This window comes from Pleuronectes platessa, chromosome 22 (assembly GCF_947347685.1).
Source record: "Pleuronectes platessa chromosome 22, fPlePla1.1, whole genome shotgun sequence".
Classification (NCBI taxonomy): Eukaryota; Metazoa; Chordata; class Actinopteri; order Pleuronectiformes; family Pleuronectidae; genus Pleuronectes; species Pleuronectes platessa.
In genome coordinates this window covers 14,521,172-14,536,246 of record NC_070647.1, presented here as the reverse complement: position 1 = coordinate 14,536,246, position 15,075 = coordinate 14,521,172, and the positions used below count along the sequence as shown (strand labels likewise).

The window sequence follows — 15,075 nt, the reverse complement described above, 5'->3', positions numbered from 1 at the left end:
GGGTTCAGCCGTACAAAGCCTCCCAACAAACTGTTCTGAAACCGTTCCAAGAGGCAATTGAGAAAATGCAAACAAGCTGCGGATGCGCATGACCCCTGAGGATATCACCAGAGATGAATTGGACGATATTCAATCATGCTTTTTGATCAAGTCATTATTAGGGTCGGGTATCAGATTCAGTGCTTCAAAGGGCACTGACTGAAATACATCTGGTAGTGACAACAACACAACAGCCAACGTTGACCTACAAAGACAGTAAAGGACTGTAAGATGGTACCGTTAAGTAGTGGTGCAGAACGCCAGGTACCAGTACCTTTGCCATACTGGTTGAAATGTGATTGATACACAAAGTTACTAATAAGAGGCAGTTTCCTCTACCGTCACTCATCTTTCCTCTCAAATGGACTGGACAGGTATCTATTCCAGTCGGTAATTGAATATCATTCTCTGATTGGCTGTGCATTGTCATGGTCCATGATGCAACACACAATACTAACTCCAATACAGCCTCTCTTTCTTGACTCAAAGGCAGCAGTGGCCGCCGTAAGCAATAGATGGGGGAGCAGGATGAAACTGGGATGGTAATGCTGGTGCAATTATCCGGCCAGAAGTAAACAGGGAAATGCTGCAGCGAAATGATTCGGTCAAACAATGGGTTGACTCAGCAACACATATGTCAAATTTATTTTGTTATTTCACTTGAAGCCTCCATAGCTGAGCTCCTTTAATATTAATCCGCAGCATTTCCCCATGATATTGCCTGATGACTGCCACAGGTTATTTCACTATGAAAGGCCCGGAACAATGGGGGGAGAAAAGAGAAAAAGATTGCAACCCTGAAAGCGTTTCAATGGCTGCAGGGCTTAAGGAGGCACTGAGCGTGGTATTAATAGAAAAGGGACTGTCATCCATGGAGAGCAAACAAGGCTGCTTGTATGTAATTCTACATCCGAGGACTAAGAATCAGTACACAACAGTAAATGGTGCCTCACTGTACAAATCATGCATTTTCTTTACATATGCTGTACGTAAACCGCTCCAGGTAAAACATACAATACCACGTGGATTTCCATAGAAATCCTATTATCGCATGTGGACGGAATGCCAACCATGGCTAATCCCTGAGATGGGAACCAGTCCACGAGAGGTAAACTTCCTGCAGCCTGAACTCAGAGACACAAGCCTATTAGCCACGCTAAAAGCCCAATTATCTTGATTCATCCACAGCATGTTGCTGTTTAGCCAGGTGTGTGATGCGCCGACTGCTGAGAAGACACAGATTAGATGGGAGGACAGGGAGAAGTTGATTTTAGAACACGTTGAAATTATGCTGCTTTCCGACAGGTCTCCTGAAGTGATCCATAGAGGCTGGATGGGAGAACGCAAAGGTCCAAGTGGAAGTTAGCCCAGCTGGAAAATCAGCAGGAAAATGTAAGAACATCTCCCAGCTAGCAAGTGGGTGTGTTAATGACGGTTCTGACACATGGCAAAGCTGAACAGGACAAAATGGATGATAAGGTGGTGCCGTCCACGTAGGAGAAGCTGAAGAGATTCAAGGGATCAGAACCAACGCAGGTGTCAAAGTGCACGTTTCGAGAACAGTCTCCTGCTGTAAAGTCTGAAAACGGCTTTAGTTAGAAATCACAGATTGAAAGATATTTTCACTCAACCCTTGAGAGCGTTGGCCGGAGGCAAGTGAAGTGAAATAAAAAGGGACAGAAATGGCAACATACCATTATATCCACATATCCTTCAGCATTTCACAATCACATCAAATTGCTGTGATCATTTTGTGCAGAACAAAAATTGACTGGTGAGAGCCACGTGTAAATGCATACTTGTGTGCAGGCCCCAGGGACAAGCTGGACTTTCAACTCTAAATTCAACCCCACTAAAGGGAGAGAAAGCTGAAACAGGATTATGTGCTTCAATCAGGCTCCTGCCAAGGACACGTCAACAAGCTCAATGTCAAAACGATGCTACTCTGGGTACTTTGACCTGTGGTGTTGACTGACATGTGAAGTATAGGGAACAGCCGCACTGAATCCTGAATGTATGCTAGCAGGGGGATTTTATTTTTTTTCTAAATGAAAATAGGGCACAAGTGATGCAGGTGTCTGAGTCACTGTGGCCACGGAGGAAAGTGTCCTGCAGCATCCGCAAAACCATAAAGCAGCTCAGAAGAGCAAGGGCACGACACAGGGCATCCGACAAGGAATTAATCCAGTTAATAAGAGGGGATTTCAGGATGATTAGTTGAGGGAGCACAGGAGAAAAGAGAGGGGGAACAAGTGAAGACAGTGAGCATAAGGATGCACTAACACTGAAAAGACAGTGGTCTGTGAGGAGGGCTGAGCGAGGTTGAAAGGAAAAGGGGACGGGCATCGATGAAGAGTCCTGTGACGTGAAATATCTTTAGCTGGGGTTGTCTTATCCTCTTTTGCTCCTCATTTCTTCTTCTTTTCCATCTTCTCGTCTCCACTCCAGGATCCATTAGAGTGTGTTTATCTCCTTCAAGGCTGGGCAATTACAGCAAAAGACAGAAAGCCCATTGCTTCATTATTGTGGGCCGATTGTTAGAGCACCTATTTAAAATGATGCCACTCCAGTTGCATGCTTCTATCCTCTGCTCAAGTGCAGCCGCCATTAGGCTGCTCTACCTCTAATTCTCGATATTGACATTTTTAAATAGCGAAACTCGAGGATGGTTAAAAGCAATGACATGCAGAGAAGAACCAGGACCAGTGCCTTTTCATTATCACGCTTCAATTTGATTTCAAGTCCCTTGAGCCACACGCAAATATTGACAAACCACACCAATTCAGGCTTAGGGGGAACTTAAATGACAGATACAGCTAATGTCTCCCCAGTCAAAAATTGCTCCTCCCAATCCAATTTTGAGCCAAACTGCTGCTAACTTGTCAACTTTATTTTTTCGCTCAGCTGCGGTACGGGAATACTGGAACATCACCTGAATAGCTGCAATGAGCCGTCTCACACTACAATGACAAAACACACACTGTTTTCTGCAACGAATCTTGTTCACAGAGATGCCTGGTAAGCAAGAATTCGTTTTTCCTACCCCCCCCCCCCCCCCCGGAGAATCCAAATATACACGAGAATGCCTTGCAACACCAGGCGGAAAAAAGGAAGATTTAAGAGGGCATGAGCTTCGCTTGGCAACGGCCGACTTATTGTTGAAACGATGTGAAACAAGTTTCTGCAGCGTCCCGGGCCTGTCGACTTGCTGAATCATGTAGATGTTAAATACTGAGAGCGTGACAATGGGTTCTGACAGGGCGACACGCTTTAGAGAGATTTAGGTAAACAATAGCTTAGCCATAAATAAACATAATAGGCGGACAGAATTAGGAAATGTGCCCAGGCCTTCGACTTCTGCATGTGTGGACAATCGTGGGGGGGGGGGGGGGGGTTTGCTGTGAGGAGAGTTCCAAGAGATGCTGATACGCAAGTCGAGAATCTGCTGAGCTCTAGAAAAGGCTCGTCTTCAAACCCTTCGGAATGCTTCATTTAGAACACAATCACTTTGTCCCATTGGTCTCGTTGAAGCAAAATATTCACTTAAGTCACTCGAACTAAGCAGTTTTGGTTCAGGATGCTACTCCAGCAAGCCTCGATCCCCCCCCCCCCCCCGCTGTCCCCCAGGTCCCCGCTGGACCACCAACGCAGAGTTTCCTTTAATGAGTGTGTCAGTGCACACACACACACACACACACATCCCCACTCACACCCTATGAGCGCGCTTGATTACAACAGTGTTTTCGTGTAGGGACGCCTGACACAGCAGTACCACCGATGCCGTCCATATCCACAGCCGTTGGGACTATGTGGAGAGGGCAATGAGAGAAGAGGAAGAGCGGGGGGGAGCTGGGGAGGAGATGCAATCTGCCCTACCTAGCCTCCTCAGCCTACATAGAGACAAAGACCAGCCCCAACTTCAAAAGAGAAAGACAGATAGAAGAAAAAAAAAAAAGAAAAAGCCGAGCTCTCAGCTTTTCTCTGGATGGTCTCTACGGGTTAATTAGAACAGCAAGTCCCACCTCATCTGCCTTCAACTTGCATGGGTTGCATCCACACACACACACACACACACACACACAACACGCACGCGCACAGACACACAAACAAAATCAGGCCGCAGTTGATCGGTGCACCGGTGCCCGTGGCGAACTAACATCAAACATAATCACTGTCTGTCTTGTCGACTCGGGCCCTGTTCTGCAGTTGCTCCTCTCAGCCCCGTCCGCAATCAGGTTGGCTCAAGTCAAAACCTTGCGGTGAAAGTCAATCTGTCTCGACGCCGCGAAGACGAGAGGAAACCGGTAGTGAAATTGTCATCAGAGGTGTCAGGTGTGTGCCTCCTCGCCGGAGCCAGAGTCAACATGGCAGAGTCGGTGTGCTCACATCGCTGGCAGGATCGTTCACGGACACAGGTTCACCTGCGCTCCACTCGCAACATCTTAAGCTCGCTCTCATTCACTATTTTTGGAGCAGGAAGACAAAGATGGAGTGCGTCTGTGAGAAAAGCGAGGGAAGGAAAAGAAAGACGAGCAGGGAACATACTAAGTGTGAACATGATAGATCCTGGGGAGGGAAAAGGAACACAGCCCTTCTCTCGGCTCCAGCGATACATCACAGTTATGTGGGGAGAGGAGGCATCTGTGAATCCTTAAGGACTCAAACAGGGAGAGGTGAGTGAGGGATGAGAGAAGGGAGAGCGGGAGAGGAGCGAAATAAGTAACAGAGATGGAGAGAAAGAGGACAAGGCTGACAGCTGGCCGGGCAGTTCATGCATCTGGCAGGGGGGTGACTAGTGGAGCCTTAATGAAAATGCAGGGCGAGAGGAGGCCTGCATCCATCACAGGGCTCCCATTGAGGGAACTTTCCCTGATAAGCACAAGTATGTGGCTGCTCTCTGCCCCAGATGGAGCAGAGTCACAATAGGAGGCATGTTAAGCTCGTATTCAGGTTGACAGTTTAAATGACGGTTATTATTTGCAAAGGTTTACATGCTCCAATACTTTCCATCGCTGCGGCTCATCTATTCAGCCTCCTGGTTGTAGCTCCTCTCTCTTTAAGCCCCCCCCGCCCCTCTCTAAAGCCCAGTCTGCTCTGATTTGCTCGCTGGCCCCCTCTGACGTGATTGGTCGACTGCCTACGCTCTCGTATAGCATGTTTTTGTAAGTGGGCATGCCAGACTAGCCGATAGGTGTGCATTATGCAATTGTAGGGCATCACAACAACGCAGAAGTATTGGACGACTGACGAGGAGTTTCAGGAGATTCCGTGATCTCTGCTGGGGGAGAGGAGCTCCCTTTAACTTTTCCTTCCCTTTACTTACACAAAAAAAACTTTATAAACACATTAAAGGAAAGAACAAGTTGAAAAACATCATATGTCGACTTAAACTCACACTGCCGACAGCATCCTATAAATACATTTTAAGCGAGTTCGTGTTCCAGGACCACTTGGGGTATCTTCTACCTTTATAGTTTTATGGACACACGCTGCTTGGTGAGATATAAAAAAAAAAAGTCATGGCACCACCTCTCCTCATTGGCTGTCAGGCTGGTGAGGGGGGTGGGGGTTGAGGGTTGGGCTTTACCCTTTGGTGAGGTCAGCGTGTGGAAGTTTACCAGGGAGAAGAGTAGAGTGGCTGTTTAGAGGAGGGATGCGTTTTGCCAGAAGCAGCATCTGGGTACCGACCGCAGAGAGAATGTGTTTGTGTGTTCCCTTATTAGAACAAACAGCTTTTTATGTTTTCTCCCCTCAGTTCCAAAGTGTCTTTATTCCAGCTGACTGCATCTTTACCTCTACTAATGAACTAGTAAGAAGTAGTGGAGCTGAAGGTGGGAGGGGGGAGCTCGCATTGGAATGGACAATCCCCCGGCCAGGGAACAAAGAGGCCATTTTCGGATTTACGCAGCATAGACTAAAATATGTCCACAGAGAGCTCAACCTAGAACATCATAAATCGGGGGATGTGGAAGCCAGCAGGGTAAATACTGATGTAGTAACTGGCCTGAAAGCTGCAGTGACAAAAGTCAGTGTTTCTATATAGCCCCCTAACAAACATGACACCGTGGCATATCTTCAGTGATACACGACAAATGTATCTTGAGCTCTCACTGAACAACACTGAACTAGATACCACGCTGGTTTTCCCAAGTCTTCCTCCAGGTGCGTTTTTCACCCCTTGGAAGCTTTATGAAGACAGTTTTATGTCACATGGGAGCAGTCGTCACTTTGAGAGTTTAATATGATCTACAGTTTGTGCAGCTCTCGCTCGGGACCTACCTTTTCTTTCCTCAGTCGGCACCCCTCCTCTGCTGAGACCAGGGTTTTGTAGTAGCCGCTGCGCTCCGCTGTGAAGTGGACCTTGGACAGAGCGTTTTCCACCAGCGCCACCGACAGATTCACACCCTCGACGTGCAGCCAGCCAATGAAGTTCCCTGCTTTGTCCATGCTTTCCACTTCAACTTCCACCTAGAACAGAGGAATAAGAGGAGAGGGAGAGAAAACAGAGCGTGGTTAATGTTCTGAATCCGAGATTAGGGTTGAGATTCCATTACAGCGATGAAGTGAATGGGGTCCTCTGACAAGACACCTCTGTTCTTAAACAGACACATCAATGGACGACTGTGAGCTCTCTATTGATAAGATGGCCGGAACATAGAGATCCTGTTTCATTCCTTTTCAAACATAAATACCATTTCAGCAGTCATCTCTTGTCTTCCTGCACATAGAGGCCAACTTGTCTACACATTGTCATTTAACCACAACTGTCGGCTTCCAATAAACACAACTGCTGTGTGTTAAATAAAACAACACAACTGCAAAAATGTGAGCGTGAAGAAACACTACAAATGGTTTAGAAAATGTGTTGCGTATGCACTTCAATCTAATTAAAGACTGTAAATATTGTCGTCCTCTTTTTTTGTGTGTGTGCAATTTAAGTCATTCGCGATTAGTGACAGCCAAGTTGCAATATCTTTAAGTTAACAAATGAGGCCACGGAAACGGCTAACCCTGCTGACAAAGTAGGAATAATCGCACAACATTGCCCACGATGGACTGTAACCAAATTCTGCCTATTCAGGCTAATTATCTATTCATTGCGTTTTGTTTCATAAGTGATGGACGACCAGGGAAAGAAAGGAGAAAAAAAAAAAGAAATCAATTGATTTTATCCCACTCGAAAGCCTCAGTCAGCGAGAAATTGAGAGGGCAGGTGTGTTGAGGAGATAGGGAGAAGTCAAGCGATTAAGACTCGGGCTGCTTAGCCCCACAGCCACAAGGGAAATCTGAGGGGAATTAAGTTTGTAAACTGCTCTGACTTGTTCTCAGCTAAAGTTAAAAGCTTTTATTAATGAATGCATAATCTACTCTCGTGTTAATCTTTAAATTGACAACCTTTGCATATGGCAGTGACATACAGAGGACTGCAGAAGCCTGACACTGTGTATTTCCACTTAACGGATGCAGATTCCATTTGGATCGAGCCAGAAATAACAAAAAGGCTAATTCTGTAAAGTTACGTTATTTCAACTCTTGTTACTTGTTATATGAAACAACAACCATATAATAAAGACTGTGTTGGTCTGTTACATGTATTAAGAGAGAGAAACAAACAAAGAGGAAAGAGCAGCGAGGACACAGGGTCGACCCTCCCAGGTCACAACCATGATAGGATCCAAGTTCGATCTGATTCTGTATAATCTGCTTTCTCTTACTCTCCCTCCTCTCTGCTATCTCGGATACTCAACTCCATTTTATCTCACTAGGTCTCTGAGTGCAGAAGCCGTTATGTAACAGGGCTATTAGAGCATCGCTGGTCCTCCGAGCGTCCAAATGTCAAACGGCGAAGTGGGCGAGCGCCGGGAAAAAAACGGGAACGGCTGCAACCAACTGAACTGTTACTGGAGCGGCGAATGCAAAACAAAAATAAAACAGTGCTAACAACTAAAAAGTAACACTCTTAGCTGGGAAAAAGTCCAATTTGGAAGGAAGATTGAAACTCCACGAGAAGTTTGTCTGCTCTGATTGGTGCAGCCAGTGGCCTTCTGCTGACCCAGAGACTGCTCCACGAGGTGTTAAAATAATTTGATGCAAAAAAAACAAAATCTGTCTCTACAAAGTACAGAATGTGAAATAGTGTAGAATGACTGGATACCTTCTGGTAGCACTTTTTTATAGTTTGATGAAAGCTTTACTTGGAAAGGGAGTTCTACCACTTTTTAAAAGCTATCCTGAGGTGAAGGAGACATTTCATCTACGTTTAATTCTCATTAACGCCCAAAAGTTTGCTTGAAGAGAATAAAATTCTACATAAATTTGATGTATGAGGGGAAAAAAAAACAGGTCAGATCGACAGTGATATCGAGACACAAATACTGAAAGGGAAGAAGCTGTGTAAGTGAAATCACTGGCAACACAGACATGTGGTCCTACGCTCTTTCATAATAAAGCAAATTAGTCCACTTTGTTTTCCTGACTTCATTTACCACATACTGCCAACTTTACAAGAGAAGATTGGCCGGCTCCTGGCAACGGCACATGAAGACTGGATGGATGAAATGAGTGTACACCGCTTGAACAATTACAAATATGCCTACTGAGAAAATGTCGGTGATATACTGCAGAATACATGACCTAAATTACATGACCTGATTGATAAGTGCAGGGAGCGTCAACAGGATGCATCACACAGGCGGAACACGCACACCAAATTACCAAATACACACAGAAAGGACTTTTTGTATATACCCCCCAGAGCAGAGGTGATAATTGATGATTCATGAGCACAAACATCCAGCTTATCTGTACCCATCGTGAATACTAATACAATCGCTTTCCAACAATCACTACATAATGGAGATTTCTGTATACATCATTGAACTGGGCTATAATTAGATGCCACACCAACAAATCAGATGGAGTAAGAGCAGACAAACTAACAAGCGCACAACTCAACTTTAGGAGTTAATCACCAGGGAACTCATCATGGCTTAAGTTACGTTTGTCCTTGTGGTGAAAGTTTGATACTAAAAAACTAAAGTCAAAAACAAGAGTGACTTATAAAGCATGGGTGACCGAGACCTTGACGGCATCATTAAATGAGAGGGAAGTGGCAGTTTACCGGGCAGTGGGCAAGAGATGATGGAGGCTAATGGAGAGGTCAAATGTGAAATTAAGAAGGATAAATTAATTTCTAAAAAGAGAGCAGAAGCCCCAATTTTCCACCGGCGGAACAAGATCGGCTCGAAGAGGCTTAAAATCCACGACCAGGCGGAGGAGTAGAACCAGTATTTATACAATTTGTCGCACTCACGATCTGAAAAATGGGACCGATCACAGCTCGTTTATCCGGTGAGCAATTACCGCAATACCGCGGTTGGCATACCGTCACAGGCCTGATTGCCTTTATTTGCTTTTCTCTTGGTCTTGCAATTCTGCTTTTAAATTGGTATATATTTTTTTATATTGTTTCCAATATCCGTCCAATCATTGTCTGATTTTTTGATAAGATTAATTACTTTCTAATCAGCGTTTGTCAAATTTTTGACTAAATGACAACTCTGCAAAAATGATCAGTTAATGACTTCACAATAACTGCAACCAATGAGAATCTAATGCGACGTCAGTCACTTAGTGGTGCTGAAGCGGTGCCACCCCACAGCTCATTAGTATGATCGGGCTAAATCTCAGAGTTTTTATGAACACACACAAATTGAATCCAAGTTCCCCTCTCACTTTTAAGTAAATAGCTTCGGTCACAATGTGAAGAGGACAGGGGAGGCGGAGTGGAAGCTGCTTTGAGTAGAGCCCAGATGGCTCCCAGCGGAGGCCTCCTTCGAGCCAAGATGGCTCCCGCCGGAACACAAATGGGCTCTGGTAATCTCATAAACGCCGGGATTGTGTCGACACCGTGGACGGAAAAGAGGAAAAAGGCAAAACACGCATACACACAACCCCATGCGTGTGAGGCGTGCAAGCTAATACACATGTGCAGCCGTTCACAAGTACAAAAGACAAAGCCATTTGGTACCACTGAAGTGAAACCTGGCCCGAGGGCATGTTTTAAAACTGCAGCAGATTTAATTCACTTAGCTGTTTGAAAGTGGAAGAAAAAAGAAATTTTCTGAAAAGACTGCGGTGGGTGACACGTCACGTCGGAGCCATACCCCACACACAAAAGGAAATGAACACAGTGGGCTGGCAATTTAAAAATTGGCTCGCAATGGGATTTCCTTTTATCACCAGATCCAAACAAAACACTTTTCAAAAAACCCGCAGGGTGAAAAGTAAATGTATTAATAACCAAAAGGTTACAGGGAGCAGGGGGAACTCACTTGTGTGTCCATGTGGCCATGAGGTCAAACCTTATGCACGGGTTTGAAAGTCAATTCCAGTATTGCTTTAAGCACAAGGCATCACTGTGTGTGCTGTGAATTCTCTCATCGGGGGAAAGAGCGGCGTGTACACACAATGCAAGCTACAGAGGAAATTAATCTGTCAGTCAAAGCCTTCAATCATCGCAGACCAAACCTCAGCCAGTACTTAGATCGGAGTTTCGCTGCATATTCCAATTACTGAGATCACAGTTATCACCAGAGAGGATTTTTGGGTTCGCTTGAGCCAAATGACCGGTTCTGGTCGTAAAAGTTTAAGGGCTGAAGCTTTGACAAACAAAGCATTTGTTCAGTGTGCAGCTCAGGCTAATGGTTTGTGTGTGTGTGTGTGTGTGTGTGTGTGTGTGAGAAAGAAGTGCATTTGGACGGGTTTGTCAAAAGAGCGCGCTGTAATGTGCAGATGCAAGCACTGAACACCGGGAAAACAGACTGGCAGGCGGAGACGCTTTGGCAGGTCTTCATTCATTCTCATTAAGCCACAAGGAGACGGCTGCTTTATGGATACTAGTCTCTGAGACTTAGCTGGACTGTTACGTCTGGCTGCGTGTGTAAAATCAAATCAAAGAGAAGATATCAGTAGTTCTCAGCAGCAAATCAAGAGATGCAGGGGGACAAGATTGATGTGGATTAGAATAGAAAACCTTTATAATAATTGAATTGTACTAAATACAAATAATACTGCTACTCATGGTTGATGCATAAATTCTTAAACCTCTTTGCTCAAACATGACTTCAGCGCATTCATGAGCCGATGTTTGACTCAATTCAATTTGGATGGCGACAATTCATAACATCAAATATCTCAAGGCACTTTACATAGTAATGTCGAGTCCCTTTAAATTATAAAGAAACCCAAGAGTTGCCAGACTAATGCTTCATACTATCACCGTTTTGGTGAATTGTGTGAGTTCTGTGTTTTACCACACTTCAGACTATCAGTTTCTCTCCATCTTAGTCACACTATTTATTCATCTCCCTCATAACCCTGACTCGCGGAGAAAACAAATGCAATAGAAAGATATGGACGGATAGACGAACATAAAGAGAACGCCAGAAATGGAAAGAATGAAAGACCGGAGTCACTCTCATCTACAGCGCTTTGCTCATCCAGCAGAATGAGGCATTTATCAAACTGAGCCTTGGAGAAGATTGAAGCAGGGATGTGGAGGTGGTGTGTAAGTGCGTGTGTGTGTGTGTGTGCTCGCTCCTTTGTGCGATGGGGTAAAGAGATCAAAACTCCTCTGAGCAATGAGGGATCCTAAGCCCTCGCTTTTGGTGCAAAGTGGTGAGAAAGGGGAGAAAAGGGGGCGGGGGGGGGATCCTATAATCTCTACACCTTAATTCATATTCCTAACCCTCCCTATTCACTTAAAGAAAATCAATGGCTCTGAAGACTTAATTCAGAGACATGAATGTCACATGAAGAGGACAGTTTGTCCTTTTCATTGGGGGACATGTGGATTTAAGTAGAAAAAGCTGACGGGTCAGCATCAGTGGGCCAAGCCCAGTCTTGCGTGAAGACTCCAATTGGAAGTATGAACGGCCTCATCCCACAAACGTCCATCATCTCTCCCTCTCTGTATCCGCGAATGCTGGTTTATATAGATAATTTTTCTAAGTGGACACACAGAGTTCCTTTAAATGATATGTCTGCATGGCCGAGCAAGACGTGCCACAACGACTGATCAGATCTCGACCAAAAAAAAAAATCAATATCTGGTGAAGGTGTTGCTGTTGTGCGGAGATAATTAATCAGAGCTAAATTGCAAACTGAATCAAAGTGTCCGGGATGACGGATGAGGGTGGAGAAACGTCTACCAGGTAATAAATACACTATTAATGTGAAAGAGTTGCTAAAAGCCATGACAGCCATTTGAGAGATAACATGCATCGCCCCACAATGATTCGGTTGTGTGTGTGTGTGTGTGTGTGTACGAAGCTGCATTCAGATGTGCGCTGAAGTCCAGAAATGTTGCAAAGGGGCAGCAGGAGAAGGGTGAGTGGGAACGTGGAAGACAGTTCGAAAAAGAAACGGATGGAAAACTGAATTTTAAACGTTTAAATAGAATACAAATGAAAAAATGTCTTGACATGTGAAAGGAAAACTCCAGATAAGGTCCAGTCTAAATTTTCTAAATATTTTCTAGAGTTTAAGTTTGAAAACGGCTCTAGAGTGAGTTCCAAATCTGTGTTTTAGGGCGTGTGGGATTGTGTGATTACATTACATGTCATTATTACATTACATGTCATTTGGCTGACGCTTTTGTCCAAAGCGACTTACACTCAACATTCATGAGGGGCCATTTAGGGGTTCAGTATCTTGCCAAGGACACTTCGGTGATGGTGTGCTGATAGGTACAGATCTGTTTGCATGGCAGAGAGCAGGAGTGACATCTCTTTGAAAACGTCACAATTAATGAACAATAAACCACGTGATCTTAATGTGCATGTTGGATAATCTCAACGTGCAAAAACAAGGGAAGATAAGAAAGATGACAGGCCGATTGAGGAAAACGTTTACGGAGATTTCAAGCGTGCAATAATTTGGCTGAAAACGAGAAAAACAAAAAAGGTGTTTCCACACAAACACACACACAGACACACTCAAAAAAAAGCCACAGGCAATATTCACCGTACTAGTGCACGTCACCCTCTAAAAATCATCCCACAGCACATTATCAATAGTGCAAAGCCATTACTAAGGTCCATAAACTGCTGTTAATGGAACATAGTGGCACAGCACTGCCAGGAAACAAGGACACATGCTAAATCCCACCAAATAAAAATGTGCTATTTGACTATGTAATGGGCAATTTTCAGGTGTAGTTATCCTGACATCTTGCTGATGAAAAGGTGTAACTCCGACTAAAGACCCTCTTCCTTAAGTGCTACACTTGCCCGGTATTGTCACATCGGGGATATGTGGGTCTGAAAATGGCTAAATGTGCAACAAAGTCATTGTGGTCGAACCGGGAGAGGCAGAGGCCAGTGGGTTCCAGGAGAAATCTATGAATATAGATCACCTTTTAGGAAAAAAATAAGAGAGAGACAGAGAAGAATAAATGAATGAATTAAACAAACTGCTATTGATCCCTTAATGGCATAGATCAGGCAGGGATGTAAATAGCGTGTTAATGGGGCCTGTAATTAGAAAAAATAAAAAAATAAATCTTTACATCGAGGTGAACAGCTGCAACACTGATGACCTGTGTGGTCCCCAGGTTAGAAGAGTTCACCGAGGTGGTTTAATACAGGTAATGGGGCTAATCCTGGATTTACCAACAACAGCTCATATGATTGACCTATTTCGTCAACAGACATTTTCAGCGGCACATGTAGTATTATAGAGTGGTGGTGAACAAGTAGAAAAATGGAGGGAAAAGGAAAGCAGTCAGTGAAGTGGAGGTAAGTTGTGTTAAATGCAAAAACAACCTCAATATAAAAAGGATGGAGAACACTCTGGTGGCATTTTAATATTTGGTTTGCAATGGGATTTCTTTTTATCCACGTATCCACACAAAACTTATTAAAAAACCTGGAGGAGATAAACTCCATTATCAGCAACAGCCAAACACTGGGACACTTTTAGATTGAAAAAGGTTGGACGAGGTGATGCTTCCCCCTTCGGCTATCCTGAGCCAGTAGGATGCCTGTGGGTGCCGCTTATTGACTGTTGCTGCTTTGGCAAGCTAGCAGTACAGCTAAGCTCTAGGCCAAGGGCCAAACCTGTGGCACCGACCAATTCCAAACTAGGTTGGTTCATTAACTCTCGGACCACGGGGTCAGGACAGACAGCTATTTGTCACATGTTGATCGAGTTGAGCCCGAGAGAGGGAGGCTGCAAAATACCCTGGAACAAATGTGCTGCAGTTTATAAGCGTGCATACGGGATACAAATATCCTGAAAAAGAAAAGGGACAAGCAGTGAATGCATTGCAAAAACCCAAAGAGCTTGTCTGGACCACGGCTTAAAAGACTTTCCATTGTGGGCGAACAAGAAAAAGGTGGAAATCGAGGTCAGAGCTCATGCAAAAAGAAAAAGAAAGAAGTTCTGCAGCATGTTGCAAGGTGGGAACCGGCCTCACCTCAGCAGGATATTGCTGTCTGGAGAGCTTAATGCATTGCTCGCTGAAGAGTGTCTCAACCCGGCTGTCCTAACAAGTTGGGCAACAACACAAAACTACTTCTGCAAATGCCAGAGTCGACATTTACAAGTGCAGTAGCATTGAGGAAAACAAATCATATGCAGGCTCTACAGCACGTCTACTAGTTCTGGGGCCAAACTGTACAACCTCAGGAGATGTAAGTCAACTTTGACAGGTATGGCGGTCTAGAAGGACTTAAATGGTGGTTTCACCAGTCACGTTGCCATTTGAACAGGAAGGAAACAACCACCATGTGTTCTCTCGTTGGCTTTTGCAACAGTTTTGACCGATTACAGAAAAGGGCTGTGCTGCCAGCAAAATTACGAGGACACGCACAGTGGGCAGGAATGTGTGTGTGTGTGTGTGCCCATGTCTGTACAGACCCTCCCAGGGTGATCAATGTGACTCAAGGGGCCCCATGCATCACTGTCAGCGGAAGGCTGCTGTCCGTCTGTGGCAGGGTGGGGGAAAGTCAAACCGCCTCTCGAATGGTCAGG

General features: G+C 44.7%; 1 protein-coding gene across 1 annotated transcript in view; it reads right to left on the bottom strand.

Annotated features, from left to right (window-relative positions):
- snd1 (staphylococcal nuclease and tudor domain containing 1) overlaps positions 1-15,075 on the bottom strand; it is a 166,735-nt gene that overhangs the window by 54,932 nt on the left and 96,728 nt on the right. Inside the window, exon 17 of the mRNA XM_053414676.1 lies at positions 6,319-6,507. Coding sequence (XP_053270651.1) covers positions 6,319-6,507 — 189 coding nt within the window. The remainder of the gene's footprint in view (positions 1-6,318; positions 6,508-15,075) is intronic.